This window comes from Hypanus sabinus, chromosome 15, assembly GCF_030144855.1.
Source record: "Hypanus sabinus isolate sHypSab1 chromosome 15, sHypSab1.hap1, whole genome shotgun sequence".
Lineage (NCBI taxonomy): Eukaryota > Metazoa > Chordata > Chondrichthyes > Myliobatiformes > Dasyatidae > Hypanus > Hypanus sabinus.
The window spans coordinates 44,042,811-44,056,091 of NC_082720.1; the positions used below are offsets into that span (position 1 = coordinate 44,042,811).

Consider the following 13,281-nt stretch of genomic DNA (forward strand, 5'->3'; position numbering starts at 1 on the left):
CCCGATAAGATGTGACTGGTGAAGCACCTGGGAAACAGCTGTTGCATATGATGTCTCTCCCATCTCAGCCACTGTAACTTGTAACACCTCCAGAGTTGTCATAGGTCTCTTGGTGGCCTCCCTCACCAGTCCCCTTCTTGTATGGTCACTCAGTTTTTGACGATGACCTGCTCTAGACAGATTTACAGCTCTGCCATATACTTTCCATTTCTTGATGATTGACTTAACTGTATTCCAAGGAATATTCAGTAACTTGAAAATTTTCTTGTAATTACCTCCTGACTTGTGCTTTCTGTCTTCATGATGTAGTTTTTGCCAGGATACTGACTCACCAGCAGTTGGACCTTCCAGATACAGGTGCATTTTTACTACAATCAATTGAAACACCTTGACAGAGGTACACAGGTTTCTTAAAACAGACCTCCATTTAACTATGTGACCTCTACGAGGGGTGATTGATAAGTTCGTAGCCTAAGGTAGAAGGAGTCAATTTTAGAAAACCTAGCACATTTATTTTTCAACATAGTCCCCTCCTACATTTACACACTTAGTCCAGAGGTCATGGAGCATATGGATCTTGGACCTCCAGAAAGTGACCACAGCAGGGGTGATTGATAAGTTTGTGGCCTACGGTAGGAGATGAATTATACAGCTCTCGTTACGTGTACATGCAGTTCAACTCTTTGAGTGATTATGCAGAAAGTTTGAAGTTGATAACTCATCAATTAATAACTCATCAGGGTGATTGATAAGTTCGTGGCCTAAGGTAGGCGATGAACTTCAAACTTTCTGCATTATCACTCAGAGTTGAACTGCATGTGCATGTAACAAGAACTGTATAACTCATCTCCTTCTACCTTAGGCCTCAAACTTATCAATCATCCACGCTATGGACACTTTCTGGAGATCCAAGATCCGTATGCTCCACGACGGCTGGCCTCAGTGTGTAAATGTAGGAGGGGACTATGTTGGAAAATCAATGTGCTAGGTTTTCTAAAATTGACTCCTTCTAACTTAGGCCTAGAAACTTATCAATCAGCCTTTGTAAAACCAATTGGCTACACCAGTGATAATTTGGTGTGTGATATTAAAGGGGGCTGGTATCAATTATTTTTTGGTTTATATTTGTAATTAATTTAGATGTTTTCACTATGACACAAAAGAGACTGGTTCCTTTGATCAGTGTCAAAAAGCCAAATGAAATCCATTGTGATTCAGTGTTGCAAAACAATAAAACATGAAAACTTTTGGGGGGGTGGGTGGGGGTGGTGAATACTTTTTATAGCTGCTGAATATAGAATCAGTCCCTTCATCAGGACTGGAAAGGAAGGGGGGAAGAAGCTGGAATCAGAAGGTGGGGGAGAAGGGAAGGAGTACAAGATCAAAGCTGATTAGGCAATGCCGGGTGGACGGGGTGAGAAACTGGGAGGTGATTGGTGGGAAAAATATAGGGTTGAAGAAGAAGGAATCTGATAGGAGAGGAGAGTGAACCATGGGAGAAAGGGAAAGAGAATGTCTATCAGGGGGAGGTTATAGACAGGGAAGGAGAATAGAAGAGGTAAAAACAGAGCCAGAGTGGGGAATGGAAGAAAAGGGAAGAGGAAAGAGGGGAAGAGGTGGTGGTAAAAATTACCAGAAGTTAGAGAAACTGATGTTTGTGCATCACGTTGGAGGATATATGGTGTTGCTCCTCTGACCTGAGGGTGGTCTCATCGTAGTAATAAAGGAGGCTATAATCTGACATGTCAGAATGGGAGTAAGGATTGGAATTAAAATAGTTCACCACCGGGAAATTTTGCTTGTTCCACAGGACCAAAGGTGCCCATCAAAGCAGTTCCCCAGTCTAAGTCGGGTCTCACCAATGTTAAGGATGCTGCATCGGGAGAACTCAATACAGTAGGTAGCCCCAGTGGATTCACAGGTGAAGTGTTGCCTCACCAGGAATGGCTCTTTGGAGCCCTGAATGGAGATAAGGGAAGAAGTGAATGGGCAGGTACAGCACTTCTTCTGCTTAATAAAATCAATGAGTCTGTGAGTGACAATTTTGTATCTTAATTTGATGCTTTTGTTGATGCTAGATGGTCTCTTCATATTTTTATTCTTTTTAAAATAAACACAATTATCATATAGTACAATTCTGCCAGGATTCAAGAGTGAGTTTGGGCTGAATAGGACTTTATTCCTGGCTATATAGGAGATTAAGGGGTGACCTTATAAGATGATGTGGGATATAGAGAGAGATTTAGTTCCAGGAAGGGGAACTAAGGCATGACATAAAATATTTAGGCCATTCAGCCCATCAAGTTTTCTCTATCATTGAATCATCCCTTCTCCGCATAACCTTTTACACCCTTGCTAATGAAGAACCTATCAACTTCCATTTTAGATATACACAATGACTTTGCCTCCACAACCATGAGCAGCAAAGAATTCAACAGATTCACCACCCTCTAGTTAAAGAAATTTCTCCTCATCTCAGTTCTAAAGAGACATCTTTCTATTCTCAGGGTCTGCCCTCTGGCCCTAGACTCTCCCACTATTGAAAACATCCTTTCCACTCTATCAAGTCTTTTCAATATTTGATAGGCTTCAATAAATTTCCCCCCTCATTCTTCTAAACTCCAGCGAGTACAGGCCCAGAGCAATCGAATGACCCTTATACATTCACTCTTTCATCCCTGGGATCATTCTTGTAGACTTCCTCTGGACATTCTCTAATGCCAACACATCGTTGATTAGATATGGGCACAAAATTGCTCAGAATACTCCATATGTGGTCTGACCAACTTTTTGTCCTTACTTTTATATTCTAGTCCTCTTGAAATGAATGTTAACATTGCATTTGACTTCCTTACTACTGACTTGACCTGCAAGTTAACCTTTAGGAAATCTTGCACGAGGATTTTTAAGTCCCTTTGCTATTTGAATTCTCTATCCATTTAGAAAATAATCTATTCTTTTATTCTATCAGTCAATGTGCATGGCCATTTAATTCCCTACCCTGTATTCCATCAGCCAATTCTGTGCACTTTCTCCCAACCTGTCCAAGTCCTTTTCCAGATTCTCTGCATCCTCACCTACACTGTCCCTCCACCTACTCTGGTATTATCTGCAAACCTGGCCACAAAGCCATCTATTTTATTATCCAGATCACTAACAAATAAGATAAAAAGTAGCAAAATCAAACTGACCCCTGGAGAACTCCACTAGTCACCAGCATCTAACAAGATAAAGGCCCTCTTTGCATTCTGCCCGTCAGCCAATCTTCTATCCTTGTTAGTAGCTTTCCTGTAATATCATGGGCTCCATTCTTGCTTAGCAGCTTCATGTGTAGCACCTTGTCCAAAGCATTCTGAAAATCCAAATAAACAACAGCCATTTGCTTTCCTTTGTCTATCCTGCTTGATATTTCCTCAAAGAATTCCAACAAATTTCAAGTCATAACACCATAGCACTGAAATAGGCCCTACAGTCCCGTCTAGTCTGTGCTGGAACATGAATCTGCCGAGTCCCATCGACTTCCACCTCGACCCTAGCCCTCCATACTCTCCCATCCGTGTACCTATCCAAATCTTTTTTCAATGTTGAAATTGAACCCACATTCACTACTTGCGCCAGCAGCTCATTCCACACTCTCACTACCCTCTGAGTGAAGAGGATCCCCCCCCCCATGTTCCTCTTAATCATTTCACCCTTCACATTTAACCCACATCTTCTCATTCTAGTCTACAGAACTGCAGTGAAAAAATCCTGCTTGCATTTACCCTATCTGTACCCCTCATAATTTTGTATACATCTATCAAATTTCCCCTCAGTTTTCTGTGTTCTAGGGAATAAAGTCCTAACTTATTCAATCTTTCCTTATAACTCAGGTCCTCAAGTCCCAGCAAAATCCCTGTAAATTTTCTCTGTACTCCTTCAATATTATTTATGTTTTTCCTTAGTTACGTAACCAAAACTGCTCACAATACTCCAACTTAGGCTTCACCAATGTCTTACACAATTTCAATGTAACATTCCATCTCCTATTCTCAATAGTATGATTTATGAAGACCAATATGCCAAAAGCTTTCCCTATGACTCTATCTACCTGTGATACCACTTTCAATGAATTATGAACCTGTATTCCCAGATCCCTCTATTCTACTCCTCACTGCCCTACCACTCACCATATAAGTCCTAACTTGTTTCGTCCTCCCAAAGTGCAATGCCTCACATTCGTCTGCATTAAATTCCATCTGCCATTTTCAGCGTATTTTTCTAGCTGGTCTAGACTCGGCAGCAGCTTTGATAATCTTCCTCGCTGTCCGCTATACCACCAATATTGGTGTCATCCGCAAATCTGCTGATCTACTTTACTACATTATAATCCAGATCATTGATATAGATGACAAACAACAACTGACCCAGCACCAATCACAGGATTTCAGTCAGAGAGACAACCATCCACTGCCACTCTCTGGCTTCTTTCACTAAGCTAATGTCTAATCCAATTTGCTACCTCATATTGAATGTAAAGCAACAGAACCTTCTTGACCAACATCCCATGTGAAACCTTGCCAAAGGCCTTACTGAATTCTATATCGACAACAACCACTGCCTTGCCTTCATCAACATTCCTGGTAATTTCCTCTATAAGCTTAGTTAGACATGACCAACCATGCACAAAGCCATGCTGACTACCCTAATCAGTCCCTGTCTATTCAATTACTTACATATCTGGTCCCTTAGAATACCTTCCAATAACTTTCCCTTACTGGTGCCAGGTTCAGAGGTTAATAATTTACTGGGTTATTCTTAAGCAATAGAACCAGAATAAGAATCATATTTAATATTGTAAGACAATAAGAGATGGGAGCAGAATTAGGCCATTTGGCCCATCAAGTCTGCTCTGCCATTCTGTATTGCGTGATCTTTTTTTTTTACCCTCCTCAGCCCCACTCCCTGGCCTTCTCCCTGTAACCTTTGATATCATGGCCAATTAAGACCCTATCAATCTCTGCCTTAGATATGCCCAACAACCTGGCCTACACAGCTGTATGTAGCAACAAATTCCACAAATTCACCATCCTCAAGCAAATGAAATTTCTCTGCATCTCTATTTCAAATGGACACCCCCTCTATCCTGAGGCTGTGCCCTCTTGGCCTAGACTGCCCCACCATGGGAAACATATTTTCCACATCTACTCTGTCTAGGCCTTTCAAAATTCGAAAGGTTTCAATGAGATCCCCCCCACCACCCATCCTTCTAAACTCCAGCGAGTACAGACCCAGAGCCATCAAACATTCCTCATATGATAACCCTTTCATTCCCGGAAACATCCTTGTGAACCTCCTCAGAACCCTCTCCAATGCCAACACATCATTTCTTAGATAAGGAGCCCTAAACTGTTCATAATACTCAAGGTGAGGCCTCACCAGTGCCTTACAAAGCCCCAGCCTCACATTGCTGTTCTTAAATTCTATTCCTCTTGAAATGAATGCTAACATAGCATTTGCCTTCCTCACCATCGACTCAACCTGCGAGTTAACCTTTATGGTGTTCTGCACAAGGACTCCTAAGTCCATTTAAATCTCAAATTTTTGGATTTTCTCCCCATTTAGAAAATAGTCTGCACACTTACTTCTTCTACTGAAGTACATGACCGTGCATTTTCCTACATTATATTTCATTTGCCACTTTCTTGCCCATTCTCCTAATCTGTCTAAGTCCTTCTGAAACCTTCTTGTTTCCTTAACACTGCCTAACCCTCCACCAACCTTTATATTATCTGCTAACTTGGCAACAACGCCTCTATTCCATCATCTAAATCATTACTATACAGCATAAAAAGAATTGGTCCCAACACCATCCTTGGCAGAACACCACTTGTCATTAGCAGCCAATCAGAAAAGGATCCTTTTATTCCTACTCACTGCCTCCTACCAATTGGTCAATGCTCTAACCATGCCAGTAACTTCTCTGTAATACAACGGGCTCTTAACTTGGTAAGCAGCTGCATGTGTGGTACCTTGTCAAAGGCCTTCTGAAAATTCAAATATACAACATCCACTGCATCCCCTTTATCTAACCTACTTGTAATCTCCTCAAAGAATTCCAACAGGTTTGTCAGGCTAGATCTTCCCTTAAGGAGACTTACTACAGACCTTATCCTATCTTGTCCTGTGTCACCAAGTACTCAATAACTTCTTCCTTAACAATTGATTCCAACTTACTTACCAGGCTTACTAGTCTATAATTTCCTTTCTGTTGCCTCCTCCTTTCTTAAGGAGTGGAGTGACATTTGCAATTTCCCAGTCCTCTGGAGCCATGCCAAAGTCCAATGATTTTTGAAAGATCATTACTAATGCCGCCACAATCTCTACCGCTACCTCTTTCAGAATCCTAGGGTGCAGTTCATCTGGTCTGGGTGACTTATGCATCTTTAGGTCTTTCAGATATTTGAGCACTTCCTCTCTTGTAAAAGTAACTCCACTCACTTCTCTACCCTCACACCCTTCAACACCTGCACATTGCCAGTGTATTCCGCAGTGAAGATTGATTCAAAATATTCATTCAGTTCAGTTGCCATCTCCTTGTCCCCCATTATTTCTCTGGCCTCATTTTCTAGTGGTCCTATAACCACTCTCATCTCTCTTTTCCTTTTGATATACCTTAAAAAGATTTTTCTACTCACGTTGATATAATTTGCTAGCTTGCTTTCATTTCAGCTTTCCTTTCTAATAATTCTTTTAGTTGCTCTCTGTAGGTTTTCAACAGCTTCCTAATCCTCACTAATTTTTGCTTTGTTGTATGCCCTCTCTTTTGCTTTTACATTAGCTTTGATATCCCTCGTCGGCCACACTTGTAATATTTTGCTATTTGAGTATTTCCTTGTTTTTTGAATACATCTACAGTACCCTGCACCTTCCTCATGTTTCCCAGAAAAGCAAGCTATTGCTGCTCTGCTGTCATCCCTGCCAGAATAAGAATGCAAAAAACATCTACCCATGGCCCACCTCTCTCCTCACTGAAGCCTCATAGAGCTAAATCCTCAATTTCCCATTCTAACTTTGGCGCACTCACACAATGGCCATTCCCATAATGGCTGCTCCGCCAGTTTTATAATAGTTCTTGTCAAGTGTCTGATTATGCACAATTCAATGCCTCTTTGGAAACTGTGGCACACAAAATCTCAGCCAAGATCTTCCCTTAAGAAACCATGCTGACTTCGACCTATTTCGTCAAGTGTTTCCAAGCATCCTGATACCTCATCCTTAATAATGGACTCTAAAATCTTGCAAACTAATAAAGTCAGGCTAACTGGCCTATCATTTATAGGCTTTTGTCTCTTGATTTTTACCTCCTTTCTTAAAAAGTGGAGTGACATTTGTGATATTTCAGTCCGTTGGCACCATTCCATACTCCAATGATACGAGAGAGTTAACTACAAATGCCCCCACAATCTCTTCAGCCACCTCTTTCAGAACCAGGTTGTGGGAGGGTGGAGGGTGGTTGGTTGTCTGTCCATCTTCAGACCTTTCAGCTTTGCAAGCACATTCTCCTTAGTAATAGTGCTACACTCATTTCTGCCTCCTAATAGTGGAGTTTCTGGCATGCTGCTGGTGTCATCCGCAGTGAAGACTAACACAAAAAAGTTATTCAATACAACTGCCATTTCGTTGTTCCTAATTACTATTTCTCCAGCATTATTTTCCAATGCTTTGATGTCCATTCTTATCTCCCTTGTACTCTTTCTTTAAGTTATCAACTAGTTGATCTTTGTATTTCCTATTTTGTAATTTTTGTATGCTCTCCCCTTTGCTTTTATGATATCTTTGACTTCCCTTGTCAGTCACAGCTCCCTCTCCTCCCTTTAGAATACTTCTTCTTTGTGATGAAGTGATCCTGCTTCTTCAGAATTACTCCCAGAAATTCCTGCCATTGCTACTCGACCATAATCTCCACTGATGTCCCCTTCCAATCAGTTTTGAATAGCTCCTCTTTCATGCATCAGTAGTTGGTTTTACTCAATTCTAATATCAATATATTTGGTTTTAGCTTCTCTCTCACAAACTGCAGGATGAATTATACAGGCTATGAATTGGATGACATACACTTAAGGTGAGAGGGCAAAGATTTACAGGGTACCAAATAGCAACTTTTTTATGCAGAGGGTGGTGCATGTAAGAAATGAGCTGCCAGAGAAAGTGGTTGAGGCAGGTACAATAACAACATTCAAAGAACACTCAAATAAATACATGAATAGGAAATGTTTAGAAAGATATGGGCCAAATGCCAACAATTAGAATTAACTTGGTGGTTGGCATGGACGAGTTGGGCCGAAAGGCCTGCTTCCATGCTGTATTGCTCATTGTACCATTCCCAAGGACATTGCTCTGGGTCTGGGGTCATTTACACACCATACTAGCTAAGGATGGCTGGTATTTGCTCTGCTGCTGGAGAAGGGAGACTGCCTTTTGATTGCTGGTGGAATTGCTCACTGCCAGAGAGGGGTAGGCCATATGCTGTGCCCAGAGAAAGTTACCTAGGTTTTCTGCGTTTGGAGTATAGACTTGGACTATAGACTTTTTTCAGTCTTATAGTTTTTTTATATTCTATGTTGTTCACCTAATGTTTCTTTTTTTGTGTGTGTGCAGGGAGGCGGATTTGGGGATCGATTTGCCTGTTTTTGTAATTTTTGTGCGGGGAGAAGGGAGCTGGGAGTTGGTGATCGTTCTGCCATTTTTTTCTTTTTTGCTTTTGGGGTTATCTGGAGAAGAAGAGTTTCAATGTTGCATATTTTGATAATAAATGAACCTTTGAAGGTCAACAATGAACCAGATATCATTTTCATGACAATCCAATATATTCATTTCAATCGTTAATGGGACAGTTTGTTTTACTTAAATTCCTTATATGTATTCCATACTGCCATAGTGTGATTTGAATTTAGGTGTCCAGGTTGTTAGCCCAGCTTCTAGATCATCTGTCTGGTAATTTTAATTAAAAACCATCTGCGGTGCAGTTTGTATTTCATAGAGGCAGATCATTAGTTACTATGAAACCATGGGTACTATCAAAGTACTGGTAACTTACCATCATACGGAATTAGTTTGAAGAGTCCAGCACATTCTAGAGAGTTGTTCAGTATATTGTTCAAGATGACGTAGAACAGCTTGGCCTGCTCCAAACGCTGCTCCTTGCTTATTGCTGCTGTGGCATCATTGGACATTTCAAACAGGGATTGCAGTGGAGTGGCATATTCAAGGATACAGTGATGAGACTAAGACAGAGCAAGATAGAGCATTAATGTTGCAGGAAAACTGAAGGAGCAAAGTGTAAATAAATTGCTTAATGTTAACATAGTACATAGGTGATTTATAAAATTATTTAAGAATTTGTATATGTATCTGTTTATTCATCTAAAACTATTTATGAATGCATTTAGTCCAAAATAATAATGTGACTCTGATCTTTCATTTAAAAGCCATCAGATCTGCTCAGATTAGCTTGGGACATGAGGAGTTCAGAGTTCCTGAGCTCGGGCTGAAGTCCTCCCTTCTCCTTTGGTTAACTGCAAACAACAATACACCAAAGGCAAGCTTGGGCTGGGAAAAGACCATCAAAATTTTAAAAAATTATTTCACTTAATTCAAGTCAGTTAATAATTTAATTCTAAATGATGAATAATTTAAATACTTTCAATGGCATTTTCAGTTTTGGTTAGAAGTGCAGAGAGATATTCATGAAAATTCAGTGTAAACGATAAACTTTGATAATTGGTGGCAGCAGGGGTCTTCGTGGCTGTCGTGGCAGTTTTGAGACTAGAACCTATCACTTGTGATTGGAAGGGTCCTGTGGTCAAAGTTCCCTCTAATTTTTTTTTGCAGCAGGATGGACCAACCATTGCGGTGAGCAAGCAAATGTTTACATAGCCTGAAAACTGTGTGGTTTAAATGATTTTTTTTTTGTAATATGCATTCTATCAATACTTAGAATGAAAATTGAAAAATCACACTTTCGATTTCATTTATTAATTGATGGGTATGATAATATAAAGTTCAACACAATCATTCTTGTTTCCAGTTGCCCAGCAACAAAGGTTACGTGGGTGGAAACATTTTAGTTACCGCGCAGCTGTGCACCTGCACAGATTAGAGGGAAGAGTGCCTGTGTTACACTGGGCATCACTGATTAGCCAGAAGCCAGCAGGAGACTGTCCCCAACTCTTCCTGCAAAATAGAGTGTGTTCCAAGACCAGGAGACTGGTGCGTCAAGGTCTTTCACCAGATCATGTCAAACCAGACAAAGAGTTTAATGCAATACCTTATGAAAGTCACTTGCTGAATGCAAAATATGATTCTTAATTATTAAGAAATTCACTCCGTACCTTCCCCTTTTCATCACTAACTAAATAAATGCTGTTTGTGTAACTTCTTTCTTTTATCCCTGCTCTATCAAGGTGGACCTCTGGTAGATTGTGATGGAATTTGATCCTATTGTCCTTCTTTTCCAGTCTATCATAAATCTTACAGCTGAACGGAATTAGGATGTACAACTTCTCGATTCCAATATGCTCTGGTACTTCTTTAATGATACTGTTTATTCTACCTTCCAGGGCTGAAAATAGAACACAGGAGAATGTTAAATTAACCAGTACTGCAATCCAAAACAAACACGTGAATAAACATTGTTAAATTAGATGTGATACAAAAGTCAGAAATTACAAGATTGGTGTCATAACTATTGCAATTATTACTTTGCCTATCTTTCCCAGGCCTTATCAGTCATTATGAGCAATTTACAGTGGCCAATTAACCTGTGTCTTGGATATTGGCTGAGACCAGAGCACCAAGAATCATGTGATCACAGAAAGAAGATGCAAATTCCATACTCCAGCGTAGATCAAGAAGAAACCCAGGCCACTGGAGCTGTGAAGGAGCAGCCTTACTAACTATGTCACCATTCCAAAATGGTTTGAAAAATTAAAAGCAATGCTGAGCATAAAAGCGAAACTCAGATTCTGCCTCATCTGGCTCCATTTGCATTTAAATTCATTGATTCCCTCCGCCCAACAGCCACTTTCCCTCCATATTCCGTTAGAGAACAAAACTCCAATACTCGCAATAGAGGAAAGTGATATCTTTGACCTTTAACATTAACTCTGTATTCCTTTTGAAAGGAAGCACCACAAAAATATAACTTAATGGCAGAAGAGATTAGGGCAAAAACATATGTAAGATATGCAGCAGAAAAGAAAGCAAATGGGCCAAATTTAACTACAGAAGTTCACGAGTCAATATAGTGAGAAAATCACTAAGAAGCTTTCCGCTGAATTAGCCAGTGTAATATTTTGTGAATATTATGAGGCAAAACAGATAGTAATTATATATATTTTACTGGTGACTGGGATTCATTCAGTACCTGGTTCCTATTAATGGGATAATGGTACAAGTGTGAATACTGTAAATTTACAGTGTACATATGACAACACTGGAAATACAGTTTGTAAATATTGAGACATCCCTGCTGCAGCTAAATTACAGTAAACACAAAAACAACAAATTTGTTCTTTCTCCTCCCTGTGCTTAATTATATTTGAGTGCCTCACTTTACCCTTCCTGTGTATAATCGTTAATATTTTAAAATCCAAGCATGGAGCCATCTAACATGTTTTCTAAATTTCCTTGCATTTTATGTCAACCAGTGTAAACATCCTTCTCTTCATCCGGTTTCTCACTTGAAATTATTTACAGGTGATTCCATTACTTTCTCGTTTAACTTGTTGGGAAGTACATGAAGGTAAAATTTCGGTAAGCAACTTCAAATGGTTTTACAAGAAAAGACGACTGTTATGAGCATTGTACTTGCAGGGTTGTAAACTTTGTCAATCCTAGCAGTGCATTCAATATGTTATCTAATCCAAGAAAACTCACGGGATCAGATGCAGAAATTGGCTGCAGAGGGTAGGAACCTCTTGCATTGTTCCTTATCTTTACCTGGTCACCAACTCTTGCATCATACTTGCCCCCTGCTGAAAATGTTTTGTTGAAACAGGATCAGGGTTTAATTCCCACTGCTGTCTATAAGAAGTTTGTACATTTTCCCCACGATAGTATGGATTTCTTCTTGGTTTCCTCCCATATTTCAAAAACTGAGTTGTGGGCATGCTCTGTTGGCACTAGAAGTGTGGCGACACTTGCTAGCTACCCAGCAAAATCCTCGTTGATTTGATTTAGCACAAACGTATTTCATTGTACATTTCGATCTACATGTGACAAAAAGAGCTAATATATAAAAACTCACATGTGCTCGAAGTATATACAACAGTTCATCTCTGTTCAACAGGAGAACACACCTCATAGTACAATAGTCTATGTTTTATTACTTCATACATTATTATTGCACCTTGATAAATTATTATTGTACATATTATTGTTCCCTACTTTATTATTAGTTAAGTCTGCAGAATGCTAAGTGTGTTTTTAAATGTTGTTGCTGTAATGAAAGAATTTCCCACTCAGGATCAATAAATTACTTATCATTATTACTATTATTAAATCTTGATTCTCATTCTATAGAAAACCTGCTGTGAAAAACAATTTGCCCATTGTTGTGCTATATACTGCTGAAGGGTGGCACCATAGTGTAGTGGCTAGTGTAGAATAAATGCCATTGCTTTTAATACTTTAATAGACACCAAGAATTCTACCTTTGCGATATACTAGATTTAATTATGTGTAACAATAAGAAAATAATTGATATGTCTCAATAATGATTAACATGTTTGTCAATTACTGTATAAGCAACTCCTGTAGATGCTTGAGTAATTAATGAGTGTCTTGATGTCGCTTTGTCAACAAAACAATAGGTTAATAAATACATTTTAACACCACCAGCAGTATCTGTTTCAATACAAAAAAAAGTTTATTGAATACTTACTAGGTAAAATTAACTTCAAGTAACCAATGTAATAAGACCAAGCTAATCCATGAGCGACATTAAGCTTATTCTTCTCAGAAATGGTTGAAATTTCAGCTGTTGTGTGATCCTGCAGGGTGATATCAGTACATGTATTATTTCAGTTAAAAATAGTTTTTTTATGATTAGTTTTTCCTTCAGCAATTTACCTCATTAGTTTGTGATTACAGAATTGAAAGAAAATGATGCAATAACTCTCCAATCCAAATATAGCACATTAATTCTTTAAATGTGAGTAATTTCCACTAAGACCATAAGACTATAAGACATATGTGCAGAATTAGGCCTTTTGCCCATCGAGTCCGCTCTACCATTCC

The 13,281-nt window shown here is 39.4% G+C and overlaps 1 protein-coding gene across 5 annotated transcripts in view; it reads right to left on the reverse strand.

Moving 5' to 3' along the window:
• Positions 1-13,281, reverse strand: part of sting1 (stimulator of interferon response cGAMP interactor 1) — a 42,710-nt gene that overhangs the window by 12,647 nt on the left and 16,782 nt on the right. For all 5 annotated transcript variants that reach the window (XM_059990276.1, XM_059990274.1, XM_059990273.1 and 2 more), the window contains 3 exons: positions 12,926-13,034; positions 10,374-10,603; positions 9,080-9,266 (listed from right to left, as the gene is read on the reverse strand). In XM_059990276.1, coding sequence (XP_059846259.1) covers positions 9,080-9,266; positions 10,374-10,603; positions 12,926-13,034 — 526 coding nt within the window. The remainder of the gene's footprint in view (positions 1-9,079; positions 9,267-10,373; positions 10,604-12,925; positions 13,035-13,281) is intronic.